Source organism: Antechinus flavipes, chromosome 6 (genome assembly GCF_016432865.1).
Source record: "Antechinus flavipes isolate AdamAnt ecotype Samford, QLD, Australia chromosome 6, AdamAnt_v2, whole genome shotgun sequence".
Taxonomy (NCBI): domain Eukaryota; kingdom Metazoa; phylum Chordata; class Mammalia; order Dasyuromorphia; family Dasyuridae; genus Antechinus; species Antechinus flavipes.
In genome coordinates, this window is record NC_067403.1 from 210,071,100 (window position 1) to 210,090,539 (window position 19,440).

Genomic DNA, 19,440 nt, shown 5'->3' on the forward strand with positions numbered 1-19,440 from the left:
ACAAGTAGCTGAAATGCTTGTAGATTAAGAAATTGTTTAAAATGATTAGACTTGTTCTGCTTGGTGGAGCAGAGAAGATCGAAGTGTAATGGATGGCAGTTGCAGAGGGAAGCTGACACAAGACTGATTCATGTTCTGGTAGAGTTGATGGCTTCTACTGTGTCTAATGTCAAGATATTAGGTAACGCAGTTTTCCAGAGCTAAGACCCAGCAAGCAACAGTCCTTTGGGCTCCTCCCTCTGGTGAAATCGCTTAATTACTGTATTGTTTTGACAAAGTGTTCTCTGAGCTCAGAGAAGCACCAGGACAATAGCCGTTCTTCAGTCACAAAATCCTGTTATGAATCAACCTTTTCTCCTACACTGCCTCAGGTCCCCCTCCCTCTCCCCTCCCGTAGAGGTAGGGCCTTGGCACATATATTTAATCTGCCTCCTTGCTTGCAAGCATTTCCTTCACTTTGAAATAAAAGTTTTTGATTCCAGACCCTCTTTTCTCTCTTTTCTTTGATTCCAGCCATCCACAATTAAAGGCTACTTCTGGCCAGATAACGCTTCTGAAGTTTAATATCACTGTATATCTACAGTGATTATGTTGTGACTTTAAAGAAGTTACTTAACCACTGAGCTTGTTTCCTTAACAGCTAAATAATTTATCACCCAAATGCCCATTTTCTATACATCCTTAAAATTTTCCCCAAAACTCAGAGCTTTGCTTTCTCTAGTTTCCATAATAATCCACTTTTTATACCCCATTAAAAGTTCCCAAAGAACTCAATACCCTTTTCTTTTTCAAATTCTCTTAACAGTTCACTTTCTATACCCCATTAAAATTTCCCAAACAATTCGGAGAGTCACCTTTGCTTCCTTTGGAGTTCTCAATAGTCGGGATCCTATAACCTCTTCCAAATTCCCAAAGCCCTTTCCTAAAAATCATCCCAAGTTAGCAGGTCAAGCGGTCCTGGTTTTGTTTGTTTTTGCAAACTGAGGCTCAGCCAGATCAACAGCTCTAGCAACGGGTTACTGTCAACATCAAAAAGCAGACGTGACTATCAGTGTAAATGACATGAAAGAAGAGGCCTCTTCCTAAGTGAATGTGAAAATTCCCGGTACTTAGGACAGTGTTTTGCATCTATAAGCGCTTTAATAAATACTGCATGCATTCATTCATTCGTTCGTTCGTTCGTTCATTCCTCGGCCTACCTCAGGGAGTACGTGAGCGAAGTAATTCAGGTAAAGCCCTTAGTTAACCTTTAAGTGTTTACAGACATTACCCATAGCACTAACACGTTAAATGTTACTATTATCGTTGTTGGCCCACGTCCCACCCCGGGCCGGCATGTCAGAAATCAGCCCGACTTCTAGAGCTGTTCCCGGGTTCTGAGACAGCAAACACGGCCCAGCCCGCCTCCCCCATCGTGCCAGGCCCCCCTAGGGAAGGCGAGCCCCCGGCCCGGGCCTCCTCCCTCCGGGTCGCTGCCCCCGCGGGTCACCCACCGCTCGTCTCCAGAGGCAGGCGGTCCCGAACAAGGGCTCGCGCTCCGAGAAGAGCGGAGACGGACCGGAGGAGAGGCAGCGGCCTTCGCTCAATCGGGCGCGTCTTGGGCCAGAGTCCCCTGGGAACCCCGGGGAGTGGTCGGCTCAATTCCTCGCTGCTCTTCATGCTCCACTCGGCCTGGCGCCATCTTCGCAAGAGCGCGAACCCCGAGGGCTCGGCCCCGGAGAGACGGAGAAGCCGCCGCCGGCAAGTCCACGGGGAAAATGGCGTCCGCTGACGCTTCTCCCTTCCCCGCTAATCTCAAGTGCCAGCCTCTCTCCCTCACTACAAAATGGCGCCTCCCGCTGAGGCCCCAGAACCGGCATAATTCACACGCCGTAGTGGTGTAGTCCGACGGGAACAGACGGAGCTCTCAGCCAGTCAGTCTGTGGAGTTTGTGTTCCGCACCTTTGGATAGCCAATCATCAGCAAGCTTCTAAGCCTGGAAGTGTCTACGTCACGGGGAAGGGCACAGAAGAGGCCGCCTTCTTCCCGGTCCTGGGAGTTTTGACCAATGGCAATCACGAATGGCTCCATGAATGACAGGGCCGTGATCCAATGGAGTCCGGGGGCGGGCCTCGGGGACTCTATGCGTGTTGCGGGGCCCTGGGGCCGGGGCGGCTGTTTCCTGTCCTGGTGCATGGTGGTCGGACGAAGGAATTGTTGGAAAATTTTCTCGGAGGTTCGTATATAAATGTGTTTTTACCCAGTGTGCATTATTCTCCACCCGGCCGCCGCCCTCAGCGCAGCGGCGCCGGCTAGGGCTCCGGCCCCGGCCCCCCGGCTCCGGAGCTGGGCCCTGGGGGCCGGGCGCTGGGCGGCGGCCTGGGGCAGAAGCGGAGTTTATTAATAACTCGCGGCGGCGGGTGCAGCTCCGTGGGACTCCCTCATCGTCCTCGGGCCGCTCTCGCGCCCTCCCGACCGCCCCTCCCCCTCGGCCCCGAGGGACGGCCGCCCGCCCACCGGGGAGGGCGCGAGAGCGAGCGGGCGAGCGAGCGGGCTGGCGCGAGCCCCGGGGGGAGCCCGCGCCGGAGCCGCAGCCGCAGCCGCCGCGGGAGCCCGAACACCGCCCCGAGGCCTTCGGGCCGCGCTTCCCGCCCGCGGCAACCGCGGCGGCCCATGCGGGCCGTGACCCCAAGGCTGCTGGCCTCCGGAGCTGGGGTCCGGTTCCGGCGGGACGCCGGGGATCGGGCCCGGCGGGAGATGGGAGGGGGAGCGTAGGCGCCGTCCGGAGTCGTCCCGCTCGCGCCCCGCGGGGCTGTTGGTAATCGCGGTAATCGCGATTCTCGGGACCGGGCGGGTGCCCTGGAGACTTGGGTCGGCGGAAGGGACTTGCGGCTCAGTCACCCCTCGTTAGGCTCTGCCCGGCGGGTCCTTTCCAAATAAAGTCTCCAAATTTGTGTGTTACCCTCTGACATTCCGGAGTCTGGTTGTCGGAGGTCCGAGAGGCCCGGGGGCTGACCGGGTCCCTGGCTCCCTCTGAGTCCTTAACAAAAGCAACATTTAGGGGGAGACGGGAGTGGGCCGTGGTCCCCCCACTCCGCCTCTGCCCATGCCTGTTTTCTCAAACGTCCACTGATTTGGAATTGCTGCCGAGTGTGATTTGGATACTTTTTACATCTTAATAGAGGGCTGCCTGAGTGTTCGGCATTCGACTTGAAGTGTGGAGAATGGCGGAAACTGTATTACTGTCACTTAGTTGGGATCGTGCAAGTGGGGACTTTTTGACAAATCGGTACACGTGGGCCGGGAGTCAGAAGCCCAAGTTCCTTCTGGCTCTGCGAGAGATCAGCTGTGTGGCGTGGGCTCACTAACCACTCACTTTTTACTTTGTGCCTTCTGGGGCATCGTGCGCTCCTGGAATGCCCGGCCCAGCGCTCTGGCTCGGACAGCTGTGCTGGAGTGGCCAATTGACCACCTCACTGGTGTCATCTTTAAGACGGGTTTAGTATTACTTGGACTACCCACCTCAGGGTTAACAACGAAAACGATGTGAGTTATCTGTACGACGGGAATGGCCAACATCCATGTGGGAAGTTCTAGTCAACACAGAGCATCTTGGATCTTACCTTATATCTTTTGATCCTTACTACAATCCTGTGAGGCTGCTAGTTCTCAAGCCTATCCCTATTTTTACAGATGAGAGTAGACTCAAATGGTTAGAATTGACTAAAGGTCGAAGCTAGTAATTAAACAAGTGGGACATGACTCAAGTCTTGCATTTTCAAAAACACAACGCCAGAATATCCTTCTATAAAATTTTAAATGTGAGATATTTTCTATTATATGGTGATTATTTAATATTTATATGGAGTACCTAGTAAATGTTAGGTGCTGAGGGATTCAAAGTGCAAAATGATAATATAGAAAATTTGGCTTTAGAGTTGACACTGATCAAAGGTTTAGATTGTGAGCTGGATTGTGAACAACAAAAAAAAGGACATGTAAAGGAAACGGTTATTCATAATTGAGAGAACAGGGTATAGCTCGAAGCACAGTGTAAATCAAATCAAATCAAAGAAAAAGTTATCTGTGATTGAAATGAACGAAGAGGAAATTAAGTGACCAAATTGCAAGCCTACTACAGATTTTAGACTTGGTCCCAGTATCTCTCGAAAGGCTTTTATTGATTCTTCCAATTACCTCTAATTTATTTTTGTTATGCATAGTTTTTTGCTTTCACATATTTATCTTTGTTGACCACTCCTCAGTAAAATGTAAATGAAGATAAGAGTGATTACTTTTTTTGTTTTGCAAATGAACGGAGGGTGTGGTATAAATTTCCTTTTTGTATCTCCCTTGCTCTTGGCTCTTTTTGAACGGAATGACTAGGTTAAAACGTTGTTTAGCAAGTAAAAACATCTACTATGTAGAAAGAATGGGAATCTTTTTCTTAGAACTATAGGGTGAAGAACTAGTACCGGGGTGGTGGCTTAGACATTGTGTTACTTACTAGGAAACAAAGTAGTGAACTGTTAGCCAGGAGTGTGCCTTATTTATGTATTTATTTTTTTGCTGAGGCAATTGGGGTTAAATGACTTGCCCAGGGTCACACAGCTAGCAAGTATTAAATGTCTGAGGTTGAAGAGGGGACCCCAAAACTCTGAAAATCCTTGAAGGAGAAAATCTCCTTCAACTCTGCCTCAATAAGGGACCCTACCCCAAGGGACAAACAGTTTCACCTGTGTTATCTGGGTGGGGTCAGCTCAGTTCTGAAACTCATGAGTTCCTTATTGAGGCCGAGTTGGAGATTTTCTTAAGGATTTTCAGAGTTTTTGAGTCCCCTCTTCACTTTTAGCTCCATATATCTGTGATTTGGGTTGTGATCATATTGAAGGTCAGTGTGTGCTGGATTAATTCACAAGGGGGCCACATTCTCGAAGGTGTTTGCCTTGATAAGAGTGACAAAATCCTGGACTAAGAAGTTGGGGACTAAGCTCCCATCCAGGCTCTGCTACCACCTTGCTGGGATTTTTGGACAGTTAACTTCCATTCTCTACTTTCCTGTTTCCTTGCCTATAGAAAAAAAAAATGAGGTTGGATTACATTATCTTTCTGTTCCATAGTGCTTCAAAACACCCAGGGAAATGTTAATATGTCATTTAACCCAAAATGCTTTTAAAAATTCTTGTTGGAACAACAAGGGTAAAATTAAAATTATTTTAATGGAGTCTTTTTTTTTTTTTTTAATGTGTCTCTAATGGAATCCCTAGCTTAGTAACCAAGTTACTCAGGGTCACAAGGAACTTAAGAGGCCATCCACTACAACCTGAATCTAATTTTCCCTTTACAATATCCCCCTAAAAGTGGACATTTGACTTACTCTTGAAGACCTCAAATGAAGAGAAGAGGGTACTCACTCCTAAAATAGTCTATTCCACTTTTGTTAGCTCAAATTGATCACAAACCCCGCCCCCTCCCCCCCAGTTTAACCTATGTCTGTCTCTGAAAATTTTGCCCATTGGTCCTTCTCTTACTCTCTGGAGCCAAAATAGAAAAATCTAATCTTGTCTCCTTTTGACAATTCTTCATATAACTAGTGATTATTATGTTCTCCCTGAGATTTCTCTTCAAGCTAAACAACCCCAGATTCTTTAACTGCTCCCTTTATGACATGTTATTCAGGTCCTCTCATCATCTTAGCTGTTCTGATGCTCTTCAGGTTGTCAGTGACTTTCCTAAAGTAAAATATCTATAATCAAGCACAGAAATAGAGATGTGGTTCAAGCCCAAGCAAGAGTCATTTCTTAGTTTGGGGTATGTGCTTTTTATTAAAGCTCAGTATCTCATTAGCATTCTTATTGATACCTTGTAAACTTGTAGATCCTAGAGAAGACACTGATGATGATCTCAAGGCTCCTATTCTGGCCCTCTTTCCCTTTCCATCCCTTTGACAGTAGATGAAGGCAGATTAGGGTCCACTTTCAGATGGAACAACCTACTGCCACTCAAGGATAATAAGGTGCTCCCTCTACAGATGGCAGCAGACTCCAGGGAAGGAGGACTCCAAATGCTCTCCCCAGAGGGGTGGAGGCTGAAGCTCTGTCAACCTTCTCTCCGCCTATCTCCTGGCCAAACCTGGTACCTGCAGTGGACTTGCTTCTTACATTCACCTCCGAGAGAACTGTTTTCTTAAAGAGACACTCCAGCACAGTCTTTCACAAGATTTTCCTGATTCCTCAATTGCTATTATGCCTTCCTTTCCAACCACCTTCTGTTTAACCAAGTGGTATATATTTGTTGATTCACCACATATTTATGTTGCATATATTTTTATATGTACTTGTCTTCATGAGTAAGGATTGTTTCACTTTTTGTCCTTATATCCCCAGCACCTGGTACATAAATGCATACTAAGTTCTTACAGATTGATGGGCTAATTCTAATGAGTTATGTGATGTAAGTGGTAATGTTGTTCAGTTGATATTAGCTACCATATATTGTGGTGTGTGCTGATGCTGATAAAAGGACAAAGTGGGCATCCAAAGTAACTAGTAGGATAGTTGGGAGAATAGATTAAGGAAAAGTCTTAGGGAGATAATCACTCAGTCACTGGCATTAAGTACCTTCCATCTGCCAGAGACAGGGATGTACAGCTAAAAGACAGTCACCTCTGCCTTCAAGATCACAATCTGATGGATATAACATTCAAACAAACACGTATAGAAAAGCCATATACAAGATTAGAAGGAAGTTATCACCAGAAACCAAGAGGAATTGGAAAAGACTTCCTAAAAGACAGGATTCTAGCTGGACCTTGATGATGGCACTTGAGCTGAGTCTGGGAGGGAAAGAGCTAGTTTCCTTATCGCAAAATAGAAATAATAGAAATGTTTTCAATATTACCTAACTTACAAATTGGCCTGAGGAAGTGTATTGTAATTATTAATGTACCATGGAAATATGGGTCATTGAAATCAATTTTACGTTTAAAAAAAAACTAAAACAATTACCAGCTTGTCTCAGGCAGTTAGGTCCTATTATCTACTTTGATTTTGAAATTCCTCCTCTCCCTCTTTGCCTCCCTCCTTTTTTGAATATTAGATCTTTTTTGTCATTTATAGTTTATCAGTTCCTCCAGAGCTTGACTGATGTATTCCCCACCCACCCACTCATTTTGGTGCCGAGGTTAGTGCAGACAGCTGATCGTGATAACCTACGACAGCTCCGAAATCCATCTGCCTTCTGTCTCCCAGGTAGTGGAGATTTATAGGCATGTTTTACCACACCCAACATCTTAAACTGTCTTAAGCTTCCTCTGTTTAGCACCCAAGCCTCCCTATTTAAGGTCCTATCTGAATACCTTTAGAAATGTTCTTCTTCAGTTAACAGCAAGATTAGGCGAGCTAGAGTGTTTCCTGGACCATTGGAATGTTTTTTGTTTGTTTTTTAAACAAACCAACATTAGCATATAACCCATGAAATGTAATGTCTTTTGGACAAAGTAACATCCAAGCTCTGGATTTTTATTAAGACGTGAAATATATATTTAAATTGATAAGAAAAGGAAGCATTTTCAGAGGTGGATGACATCAGATGCCATTCCAGAAGCATCTTTTTGCTCCTCATCTCAGGGAAAGAAAGCCAGAACACAGCATTTCTCTTGTCCTCTTCATCTTTCCCAATTCTGGTTCAGCTTTCCAAGCTGCTCAAAGCCCTCGTCCATCAGCATGTTTCTTAAGGTTCTGATCCAAAGTTGTCATTTCTGTGATGAGAATGAGGAGCCCAGTCCCACAGGTCTCAGCCCCAAACCCTGTTCCTATCAGGCTCTGTATACTCCCAACTGCCTTCAGGAAACAGGTTCCAGCTTCTTTCTGTCAGCCCATTGCATGTATCCCGTTTCTGAAGGGTCCTAAAATCTTACATAACTTTCTGCTTCTAGTATTTCATCTTCCAGTTAAAGGACCCTGTCCTAAAGAAATAAATTAATAATCAATCTGCTGCCTACCTGAAAATTAGATACCCAGTTCTACTTATTCTCTAGTGTCAGAATTTAGTAAAGACTAAGGAAACTTTCTCCTACTTCTGCTAATATAGCATGAGATGCTGACAGTTGGGATCCCTGTTTGAGGAAATCCCTAGGATGGGATGGCAGGAGAGGTGGTACAGAGAGCTGCCCATCCAGATTGGATCCTCCTCTGAATATCGGGGAGCTGTTGTAAGGAAAGCCCTTTGTAAGTGGTTACTGTTTGTAAATAGTGTCAGTAATAGGAATGTAGGGAGGCTGAGGCTCTGCTGAATGGCAGGGATGCTTGCGGAGATGGCTTGGTTGTGCCCATGGGCAGTGTTTGAGCTCCATCCAGAGGTTTGTCAGACCTTCAAGATAACGTTTGACTGCAGACTCAGGAAGCACTTGTGTGTATTCTATTCTAAACCCCAGAAAACCACACCATGAGTTCTTCTAGGGAGGCAGGGAAAGAATAAAGTCCTTTACCCCAACTGGGATGGAAGTAAGGGCTCCTGACAGAAGGAGAACTCTTCCTCGGGCTGAGTCCCACAGGTACCCTGGAGCCTGAGCTGACCAGTGCAGCCCTGGAGCAGTACCCCTGCTGAGGCCAAGCCTTGCAGTGATAACAGAAGCCCGACAGCTCTGCTGAAGGACCCTTGGGAAGGAACCCCCCTCCATTCTCCCCTTTCCCTCTGCTGTTCTCTGCATCTGGGATCATGTAGTTCTCCACTGGTTTATAACGGTCTGTGGCCTTCCTCTTGTTTGGTTCCATTAGAGGCTTTGTTGCTCGAGCACTGGAGGTTTGCCTGGTCAGCACCAAGTGGGTCTTCAACCCAGGATGGTCTTTCTAGATGTGTGATCTTGAGTGTGAGAACCCCAGGGAGAAGTGAGGAGATCTGGATTTGCTCACTTTCTGCAAATTAATGCTTTCATTCTTTAGATACTTAAATTCATGATTCCTTTATCTCCAGTAGTACAAATTAAAACTTTGGTCCTTGTCTTTTCATCATGTTTGATTTTTGCGTAAATTCTTTGCGTAAATTCTCCATAGGGAGATCATCCATATTGTGGGAGAGGGAGAAACTTTTATTTCTGCTTCAGGAGTAAAATATAGTCCTTAGCTTGTCCATCTACACTAGTGGTTCTCAAAGTATGGACTAGAGAATCCTGGGGATCTCTGAAACCCTTTTAGAGGGTCTACAAATTCACAAATAGTTTTTATTTCCAATATGGTAAATGTCTACAAATATAACCCAGATAAACAAAAACGCTTTGGAGAAATCCTCAATAATTTTTAATAGGATAAAGATACTGAAAACAAAAGTTTGAGAACCACTGATCTATACCATCTTATGATTCCATGCCTTAATTCCCAGTATGTTTGACGATTGGTTTGGTGTTTTGTTTGCTTGCTTTTCTTTGGGATTTTGTTTTGGATAGACAGTTGGGGTTAAATGATTTGCCTAGGGTCACAAGACTAGTAAATATCAAGTATGCAGATCTGGATTTGAACTCAAATACTCTGAACTCCAAGACTAGAGCAATTTTATGTTCTCAAGTTTAAATATAGAAGTCCTCCTATTTTATTTCCTACTCTTTTATTTTAGGGACAATAAGGTTTCCAGTCCACTTGAAATGAATTGTTGGTCCAAATCATAAATCGCCTGGAACAAACCCAGTTAACTTCATTGTTCTCTGACTTTTCTCATCATACCACTTCATACTGTATTTCATACTACTCCAAACTGTATTTTGATAACAATGTAGCTTAATATTGGGCTGTGGTTAGAGATAGATGTTTCATTTTTTAAACTAAGTTAAGACTGTTAACCATTTTTACTATGGCTCTGTTACTAAGGATATGAACCAAATACTCGATTGGTATGACTGTAGGCCAGTAGTTTTTGGACAATTAGCAGAAAATAATTGCAAATAAATTTGAAGTGGATTTTAAAACCAGCATTGTAAACAACATTTCTAAAAGTTTAATAATTTTGAATTGAGCCCTAATAGTCATCCTGGCCACCAAATGGCTACTTTTTTGTGAAGTATGTTTCTCTAAAAATATTGGAAAATATATTTAAAATTGTAATGCATCAAATTTTATTGCAAAAGAGCAATTTTTTCCTATAACTTAGTGCTCACATTTGCTATAAATGAAGGTTTATATAGAAAAGTACTTGCTGGTAAATAACTCAACCCCGTTTTATCTTTATCTCATTTTTGCCAGTTTTCTACAAAACAACACAAAGCTCTTTTAGCAGAAGAAAATTACAGTCAATCACAAGATGGCTCCTTCCTGCCCTTCATTATCCTCTGTGGTGATCTTTTTCTTCTTTAAAATATATAAGATAAAGGTTCTCTCTGGGGGAGAAGGTTTCTCGAGGAGATTTTCTGGAGGCAGCTTTAGTTTCAGTTAAGAGTAAATAATCACCCAAATTGCAGCCAGGTGATATAAATTCAGATCTTTTATTGTCTCTAATATAGCCCAATTAGTTTAGAGGCCTATCTCTCTGTTTGGTTCCAAGAGCTCTCTCCGAATGTCTCCAAATCCAAAGGTTTTGTCCTTCAGCCTCTGCCTCTACTTTCTTCAGCCTCCAACCAGCACAAATATAGAATGAATCTCTTGTCTCCTTCATTTGGGGCTCAGCTAGCTTTCTGGCAAGTCTTTCAGACCAACTTGGTCTCAGTGGGGGAAGTGCAGGAGCCCAGCCACCACAGTGGTATGAGATGAAGATGAATCTGGTTGTGCCTCTGGGAGAGCCTTCTCAATCTTCAGCTCAGCTCCGACTCGTGGTTTCTTTTGACTTGGCTGCTCTTCTCTTCATGTAATATGGCTGAATTCTGTCTGAGAGCCTCTGTCTGTATCTTATATATGAGAGAGAGGAATTGTGGGATGAGAGAGAGGAATTGTGGGATACGAGAGAGGGATTATGGGTTTCTCCCTTAATGCTCTCCGTCCCTAAGAGCTTCAAGGGAGGTATGAATTCACAAAGTTACAAAGTTTACTTTGTGAAACTCCCATTCTTGTGAACTCCACTGAGTAAAGGTGTGAACACAAGCATTGTATTAATTAGTTCTACTTAGTACCTTGTTTCAGTTTCTGGCCCAAAACATCTTCTTGTAAGATCAGATCAATAATCTATCAACTCTTAACTGTTGTGAGTTCAAATGTCCCTGGCCTCACCATTTTGGAGTGTGGGGATTGCTTAGATCTGACAGTTTACAGCCTTGGAGGTATGCTTAGAGAGTGCATTGATACAGACAGTTGAAGTGTTAGCGGACAAAGTATTAGGCAATTGTAAAATATCTCCATCATTTCAGTCATCCATTTTAAAAATATTTGCTGAGGAAGGAGCTGCTTTCTAATTCTCCCTTTGCACCTTCTTTCTTGCCTAGGTCGGACAGGGGGTGATGTAATTTGCCTGAGCCTGCCTTCCTTTGTCTGACAAGGTCAGAGAGATGGCCTTTCAGATCCATTTTTATCTTTAAATTTGTGATCCTCCAATCTGTCAATTAAAAATTCTTTACTAAGCCCTTCCTGATACTTGGCTAAAGCTGGAGAGTAAGGAAGAAACAAGTATCAATAGACCTTGCTCCTCAAGGCAAGGGGAAGATGTGAATACAAATTGGAATGCACAAGATATTTACTGTGAGATACTAAGGAAACCTTAGCTAGAAAGCTCTAGCACCCGGAGGAACAGGAAAAAACTTGAACTGAGTCATGAAGAATACCAAAGATCCAAGAAGGAGGGGCATTTCAGGCTCGGGCTAGAATCAGGGCAAAGGCGCAGAGGTAGGAAATGAAGCATTGTGGGTGGAATTGCAGTTGGATGGGTGGAAAGGGTTAGCTAGGTGGTACAGTGGACCTGCCTGGAATTGAAAGACCTGAGTTCCAGTGTGGTCTGAGAACTAACCGAGGGACCTTTGGCGAATCATTTACCTGTTTATCTCCATTTCCTTATCTGCAAAATGCACTGGAGAAGAAAATGGCAAACTTTTCCAGTATACTTGGTCAAGAAAACCCCAAATGGAATCATGGAGAGTTAAGACTGAAAATATGACTAAACAACAATTTTATTAAAATAAGTAACTTGTACTTGGGAAATAACTTAAAAAAATAAATTTCTTTTTCAAAATTAAAAAATAAATTTATCCTTAAAAACAAAACAAAACACATTTTCAGACGTCGGTCTCCACTTCTCTGGCTTAGAGCTCTTCCAGTAACAAAGAAAATTAGTTAAACTAAAACCTGCCAGCGCAATAACATATCTAAGTATTTGCAGTTAGCACTCTATACCTGTAGTCCCCCTCTTTTCTCCTGAGAGGATGAAGGTGGGATTTGTTAGCTGTCCTTTGAGATCAAATGAGGTCATTAAAATTACTTAGAATTCAGTTTTGAGGGTTTTCCCCTCCATTTATATTATTGTAATCTAATCACTATACAGGCAGATGTCACTGCATTAATTCATAGACTCATTGGTGTGGAGCTGGAAGGGACCTCAAGTACAGGTCTCCTCATATTTGAGTTCCTCTTAGTTGTCATTCCTTACAATTAATCAAACAAGCATTATTGGATGCCTGTAGTCAAGCCATGTTAGGGATTATGGACACAGAAACACAAATGACACTATTCCTGCCCTCAGGAAGGGTTTATCACATCATGAAGACACCATGTATCATAAGTTTGTAAAAATAAATGCAAGCTAATGTGAGGGAAGGAGACTCAGGGAAGGCTTCAGGCAGACTTAGAACTTGAGGTGATTTTGAAAGAAAGCTGGTTTTAAGGGACAGAGGTGAGGGAAGGAGTGCATTTTAAGCATCAAAGCCAACAAACAGGTGGAAGATGGAGAATCTGTCACCAATGGGCAAATATAAGAAAACCAGCATGGGAGGACCAGAGAAGCCACAAAAGGGAGTGTCTGTAAAACATTGGAAATGTAAACTGGGACCAGATTCTGAGGAGCTTTGAGTGCTAAACATGACCCTGAGCGAGGCAGGAGCCACTGGGCTGTATTGGGTGAATTAGAGTGGAGCGGGACTGGATGACAGGAAAGGTGTTGTGGAGGCTGAGCCCACAGGTCCTAATGAAGGAAGCAAAGCCAGATTGCCAGGGGCTGTAAGCAAAGACAAAAGTGAAGGGTTGGGGGGGAAGTTCTGGTTTTGGCCACTGTGATCATCATCGTTGCTACTGTCATTATCATGTAATATTTTTTCCTTCCGAGTTTTCTTCTCCAGTTGTGGAGCTGTGGTGGGGGTAAGGAGCAGTGGAAAAGGTGGCCAGAGCTGATCAGTTCTCCCTGTCTCTTGTCTTCACGCATCTCTGTCTCTCCTTGGACCCTAAGCTAGCCAGGTTCACCAACTCTCCAAGCCAGAGACAAAGGAGCTTGGGGGGATGGGGGGAACTTTGATTCTGCCAGGATGAATCTCAGCCATGGCAGCAGGCTGGTGATGGAGGTTTGGGGGGAAGGTTCTTGGAACCTCTCCAAGTCATACTATAGAAGAGGCTTCTAAAAACTTAGCCCTGACTTGCTAATCTAATGATTGTGAAAAGGATGATGAAAATCTCTATGAACCTATTGTGTTTAGAATTTTATTAACTACATCACTGGGTTTTGTTTGACTTCTCCAAAGGAATATGACCTGGGATTTGGGGGTCATCCTCTTAGCTTTGCATATTAAGCAAAATTGTGGGCCAGGTAAGAATCATTTTAGACTTTCCTTACCAGTTTTTATAAATGAAATATTTGTTATTTATGGACTTTTCTCTCATGTACTCTACTTTTGGTTCTAAAGCAACTCTTTTTATTTCAAGGTAAACCATGTTATTAGCCCAGATAAATCGAGATTCTCAGGGAATGACTGAGTTTCCTGGCGGGGGAATGGAGGCTCAGCATGTCACTCTTTGCCTGACAGAGGCCGTAACTGTGGCAGGTGAGTAATTGTGCTATGTAACCTCTAATGCAGCTCTGTAACATAGTTACTACTGAACTGACACATAGATCCAGAGCAAAGAGATTGGCAGTTTGATTAGTAAGTGCACAACACATTTCCAGATGTATTGTGTGTGTGTTTTGTTTTGTTTTGATTTTTTTTGGAGGAGGGGAGTAGGAGGGAAGATATTACTTATTTTTTTTTTATAATTTTTTTTTAATTTTTATTTAATAATTACTTTATATTGACACTCGTTTCCGTTCCAATTTTTTTTTTCCCTCCCTCCCTCCACCCCCTCCCCTAGATGGCAAGCAGTCCTTTATATGTTGGATATGTTGCAGTATATCCTAGATACAATATATGTTTGCAGAACTGAACAGTTCTCTTGTTGCATAGGGAGAATTGGATTCAGAAGGTATAAATAACCCGGGAAGAAAAACAAAAATGCAGATAGTTCACATTCGTTTCCCAGTGTTCTTTCTTTGGGTGTAGCTGCTTTTGTCCGTCATTTATCAATTGAAACTTAGTTAGATCTCTTTGTCAAAGAAATCCACTTCCATCAAAATATGTCCTCATACAATATCGTTGTCGAAGTGTATAATGATCTCCTGGTTCTGCTCATTTCACTTATCATCAATTCATGTAAGTCTCGCCAGTCCTCTCTGTATTCATCCTGCTGGTCATTTCTTACAGAACAATAATATTCCATAACATTCATATACCACAATTTACCCAGCCATTCTCCAATTGATGGGCATCCATTCATTTTCCAGTTTCTAGCCACTACAAACAGGGCTGCTACAAACATTTTGGCACATACAGGTCCCTTTCCCTTCTTTAGTATTTCTTTGGGATATAGGCCCAATAGAAACACTGCTGGATTAAAGGGTATGCACAATTTGATAATTTTTTGGCCATAATTCCAGATTGCTCGCCAGAATGGTTGGATTCGTTCACAGCTCCACCAACAATGCATTAGTGTCCCAGTTTTCCCGCATCCCCTCCAACATTCATCATTATTTTTTCCTGTCATCTTAGCCAATCTGACAGGTGTGTAGTGGTATCTCAGAGTTGTCTTAATTTGCATTTCTCTGATCAATAGTGATTTGGAACACTCTTTCATATGAGTGGTAATAGTTTCAATTTCATCCTCTGAAAATTGTCTGTTCATATCCTTTGACCATTTAAGATATTACTTATTCTCAAATAATTGTTTAAAATGTCATATACCAATTTTTGCAGGGGGAGAAAGAGGGAATTTAGAACTCAAAGTTTTAAAAACATGTTAAAATTTTGTTTTACATGTAACTGGGAGAAAATATTAAATACAGTTTTATTAAAATTTTAAAAAATAAAATGTCCTACACACTTGTCAGATTGGCTAAGATGACAGGAAAAAATAATGATGAATGTTGGAGGGGATGCGGGAAAACTGGGACACTATTGCATTGTTGGTGGAGTTGTGAACGAATCCAACCATTCTGGCGAGCAATCTGGAATTATGGCCAAAAAATTATCAAATTGTGCATACCCTTTGATCCAGTGGTAGATTCTATGAGGTCCTTCAGTTGTTGGGATGTTTTTAGTCATGTCATCCTGATCCTGTTAAGAGGTACTTCTCCAAGGGGATGAAGGTCATGATTTTTGGCTGGTCCTTCAAATGGGAGCCATCTTTGTTTACTCAGAGGTATAAAAGTCAATTTATGCTCAAGTTTTGGAGCATGTGTAAGCCTTTTAAAGCCATTTTCCATGATTCTGGATGGAAATATCCCAAGAAGCTTCCTAGAGCTCTGCCCACTGTACTTGAGAGCTTATGGCTTGAGCCATCCTTGCTAAGATCTGTAGAGTCAAATCCATCCTCCAAAATGAAAGGAATGTATTGGAGTTTGTTTTCTTTCTTTGTTTTTTATTTTTCTCAGTTACATGTGAAAACAGTTTTTAATGTTCATTATTTTATGATTTTTGAGTTCCAAATTCTCTCCCTTACCCCTTCTTAAGAAGGCAAGCAGTTTAATATGGATATTGCTTTCCATAGATGGTGACAATCTGGAAAACATGGAAGGTGTCAGCTTACAAGCAGTGACCCTTGCAGATGGATCCACAGCTTATATACAACACAATTCCAAAGGTAGGAACAGCCTCTGTGACCAAGCCAAAACCATTGCTTGTTGACCTCCATCTGGGAGTGCTAGTGGTCTTAAGGTTCATTGCCCTTTTGGTGGGAGCTTGATTTACCAGAGATAGCTACATAGCACAGTGGCCAAGAGTGTTGTACTTGTAGTCAGGAAAACATTCCACAGACATTCAATTGCTACGTGACTCCAGACAAGTCATTTAAACATCTATCTGCCTCAGTTTCTACATCTGAAAAATGTATACAATAATAGCACTTCCCTCAAAGGAAGATTTTTTCCTAGGTCAAATGAAATAATATGTAAAGTACTATATACATCTTAAATTATTATATAAATGTTAGCTTATTATCATTGTCATTGATGTTATTAATATTTTCATACACATATCTTTTGCTTCTTTGTGGTAGTAAGTGGCATATGCTTCTATTTTAAACTGAATTGGATTAAAATAAATTTTGTTTTGAAAAATGTTACCATTTGAAATCATAAAACCCTAGTTTCAGCAACTCTTTGCTAGCCAGATATTTATGAGGAAGCAAGGCAGGGTTATCTTTAAGAGCCCTTCCTACCCAGAAGGTCTTCTCTTAGGGTATCTCTCATATCTCAAATTGTAGGATTTTTTTTAAAGATTATCCCTAAAAATATGATAGGCAAACTTGAGCATAAAAGTGTGTGCAATTATTGTTTGTGGTACTTAAAACTTAAGGCAATGTCTGTTTTATGCTTTCTATTTAATGAGAACACAACTCCCCGAAAATCCTTTAGATCTAAGTGATTATTCATAAAAATCTCAAAAGGGAAGATTCTTCCCTCTTTTTGTCAATGAGTCAATAGAAAGGTCCCAATAGCCCCAGCTGAGTCACAGTTAGTCCCCTGCTAGCCCAGGGGTTACTCACAAGTGTAGCACTTCTCACCTCTGAAGGCCTGTTGGAGCTAAAAATTGGACAAGAGAATTAATAGAGGAAAAGTTTGCATAGAGTATATCATTTTTCAAAATTATTATAGCTTTTTATTTACAAGATATATGCATGGGTAATTTTTCAGCATTGACTCTTGCAAATCCTGTTCCAACTTTTCCCCTCCTTCCCCCCACCCCTTCCTCTAGATGGCAGGTAGACCAATACTTGTTAAATATGTTAAAGAATATGTTAAATACAATATATGTATAGATATATCCATACAGTTATTTTGCTGGACTTAGAAATAAGGTAAAAATTACCTGAGAAGGAAGTAAAAAATGCAAGCGGACAAAAACAGCGGGAGTGGAAATGCTAGTTCTTTTGCTGGGTGTAGTTGGTTCTCTTTGTTATTGAACAAATGGAACTGATTTGGTTCATCTCATTGCTGAAGATGGCCATGTCCATTAGAATTGATCATCATATAGTATTGTTGTTGAAGTATGTAATGATCTCCTGGTCTTGCTCATTTCACTCAGCATCAGCTCATGTAAGTCTCTCCAGGTCTTTCTGAAATCATCCTGCTGGTTATTTCTTACAGAACAATAATATTCCATAACATTCATATACCACAACTTATTCAGCCATTCTCCAATTGATGGGCATCCACTCAGTTTCCAGGTTCTAGCCATTACAAAAAGGGCTGCCACAAACAGTTTTGCACATAGAATGTATTTTTTTTAAATTTCATTTATTTTAATAAACAAAAATCCTTTTCTCCCCAAATACTCCCTCCATATAAACATCCACTGAATTAAAAAAAAAAAAAGAAAAAGAAAACCCTTATTAACAAATAACATAGGTTAGATCTCTTGTTCTGCATCCCCACCAAATACATTGTGGCCTTCCTCAGTATTCTAGGGAGAAGAATTATGTGTGGTCATATAAATTTAGTGTGCATTTGTTTATCAGTACCTGAATCTTCTGTTTCAGATGGAAAACTCATGGATGGCCAGGTTATTCAACTCGAAGATGGTTCTGCTGCCTATGTCCAGCATTTCCCCATACCTAAGAGTAGTAAGTATTTAAAAAACAATAACAGGGCTCTCCTGAGGGTCGCTTTTCTCTCCTACATGCACGTAGGAGTCAAGGCCCCCTTGTCCTTATTAACAAAAGGAGTGGGCTTGAGATAGCACTGCATTGGGCAGCCCTGGACCGAGGTAGTGCTTCGTGGCTCTGGAGAGAAAGTGAACAGCTGGCTTGAACACGTTTTGTCCAAAATAAAGTCTGTGAGAATCGTCTCTTTTGGAGGGTTCTCATAACATCCCCTACCAATGGGGCAGATGGTTATTCTGTACTTGCATCGTGATGTCTTTTGATTTTAATTAATTCACCCTGACATTTACTAACATAATCTAAATGTTAAAGGGCTTACAAAAGTAGAGTATGTTGTTTGTCCAGATTTTTAATGCTTCCTCGGTGGTATTCTTTTCTCCAAAAAATTGTCAGAATGGGAAAATTGAGACCTAACTTTAAGTATTTCTTCTGGAGCAGGGGACAGTTTGCGTCTAGAAGATGGACAGGCAGTTCAGTTGGAAGATGGAACTACTGCTTTTATTCATCACACCTCCAAAGGTAAAATAGTTTGGGGAACATGTGGGATACAAATAAAGGAGAAGAAATTTGGGATAGACTTAATATTTGAATCAGTTATTTAAGAGCTCTCCTATATTGAAGGAGCTGCAGAGAATGGGCCTTAGAAAGAGGCAGCTTTTTTTTTTTTTTTTTTTTTTTTTTAAAATAATCAGAGCCATCCAGCTTTGGAATGGACTGATAAGCTCATGATCCCTAAAAGTGTTCAAGAATGGGCTGATTGTGAAAAAAGTTTGAAAAGATAGCAACTCAAAGGAATTTGTATTTTATCTTTATAAGTAATAGGATGTGGGCATTCTCATCCCAGGCAAGAACCTGGCTCCTGCCCTCAAGAAGTTTACAAAGAGAAGAGAATTTGAAGAGAAGAAGGGTAGTGACAAGTAGGGGGCTCAGGAACGCTTCCCACAGTTTGGGGCACCTGAGTTACATTTTGAAGAAAGCTAAGAATTCTGAGGGGCATTGATATGGAAGAACATTTCAGGCATGAGGGCACAGCTTGCCCCAAAGTGGGCTCTTAGATAAAATGGGAGGAGACAAAATACTGAACTGAGAGACTGATGGTCTATGGCAGATCTGACTGTCAGAGTGTAAGAAAGGTCACCCTGCACTGTGAGCTCCCCTGGAAATTCGGAAAGACTTGAAATGCCAACCTGAGGCATTTGTCCTAGAACGGGAGTCCTCAAACTATAGCCTGCAGGCCAGATGCGGCAGCTGAGGACGTTTATCCCCCTCACCCAGGGCTATGAAGATTCTTTATTTAAAGGCCCATAAAACAAAGTTTTTGTTTTTACTATAGTCCGGCCCTCCAACAGTCTGAGAGACAGTGAACTGGCCCCCTATT

The 19,440-nt window shown here is 42.2% G+C and overlaps 1 protein-coding gene across 3 annotated transcripts in view; it reads left to right on the top strand.

Moving 5' to 3' along the window:
- Positions 1–2,128: 2,128 nt before the first annotated feature.
- ZNF143 (zinc finger protein 143) overlaps positions 2,129–19,440 on the top strand; it is a 41,673-nt gene continuing 24,361 nt past the window's right edge. The window contains exons 1-5 of one of the 3 annotated variants that reach the window (XM_051967673.1): positions 2,129–2,215; positions 13,797–13,915; positions 15,951–16,043; positions 17,940–18,023; positions 18,498–18,581. In XM_051967673.1, the coding sequence (XP_051823633.1) occupies positions 13,804–13,915; positions 15,951–16,043; positions 17,940–18,023; positions 18,498–18,581 (373 nt within the window). In that variant the 5' untranslated portion in view covers positions 2,129–2,215; positions 13,797–13,803. Of the gene's footprint in view, positions 2,216–2,631; positions 3,801–9,076; positions 13,916–15,950; positions 16,044–17,939; positions 18,024–18,497; positions 18,582–19,440 lie in introns of those variants that run through there. The other 2 variants (XM_051967674.1, XM_051967675.1) reach the window with 2 other exon arrangements.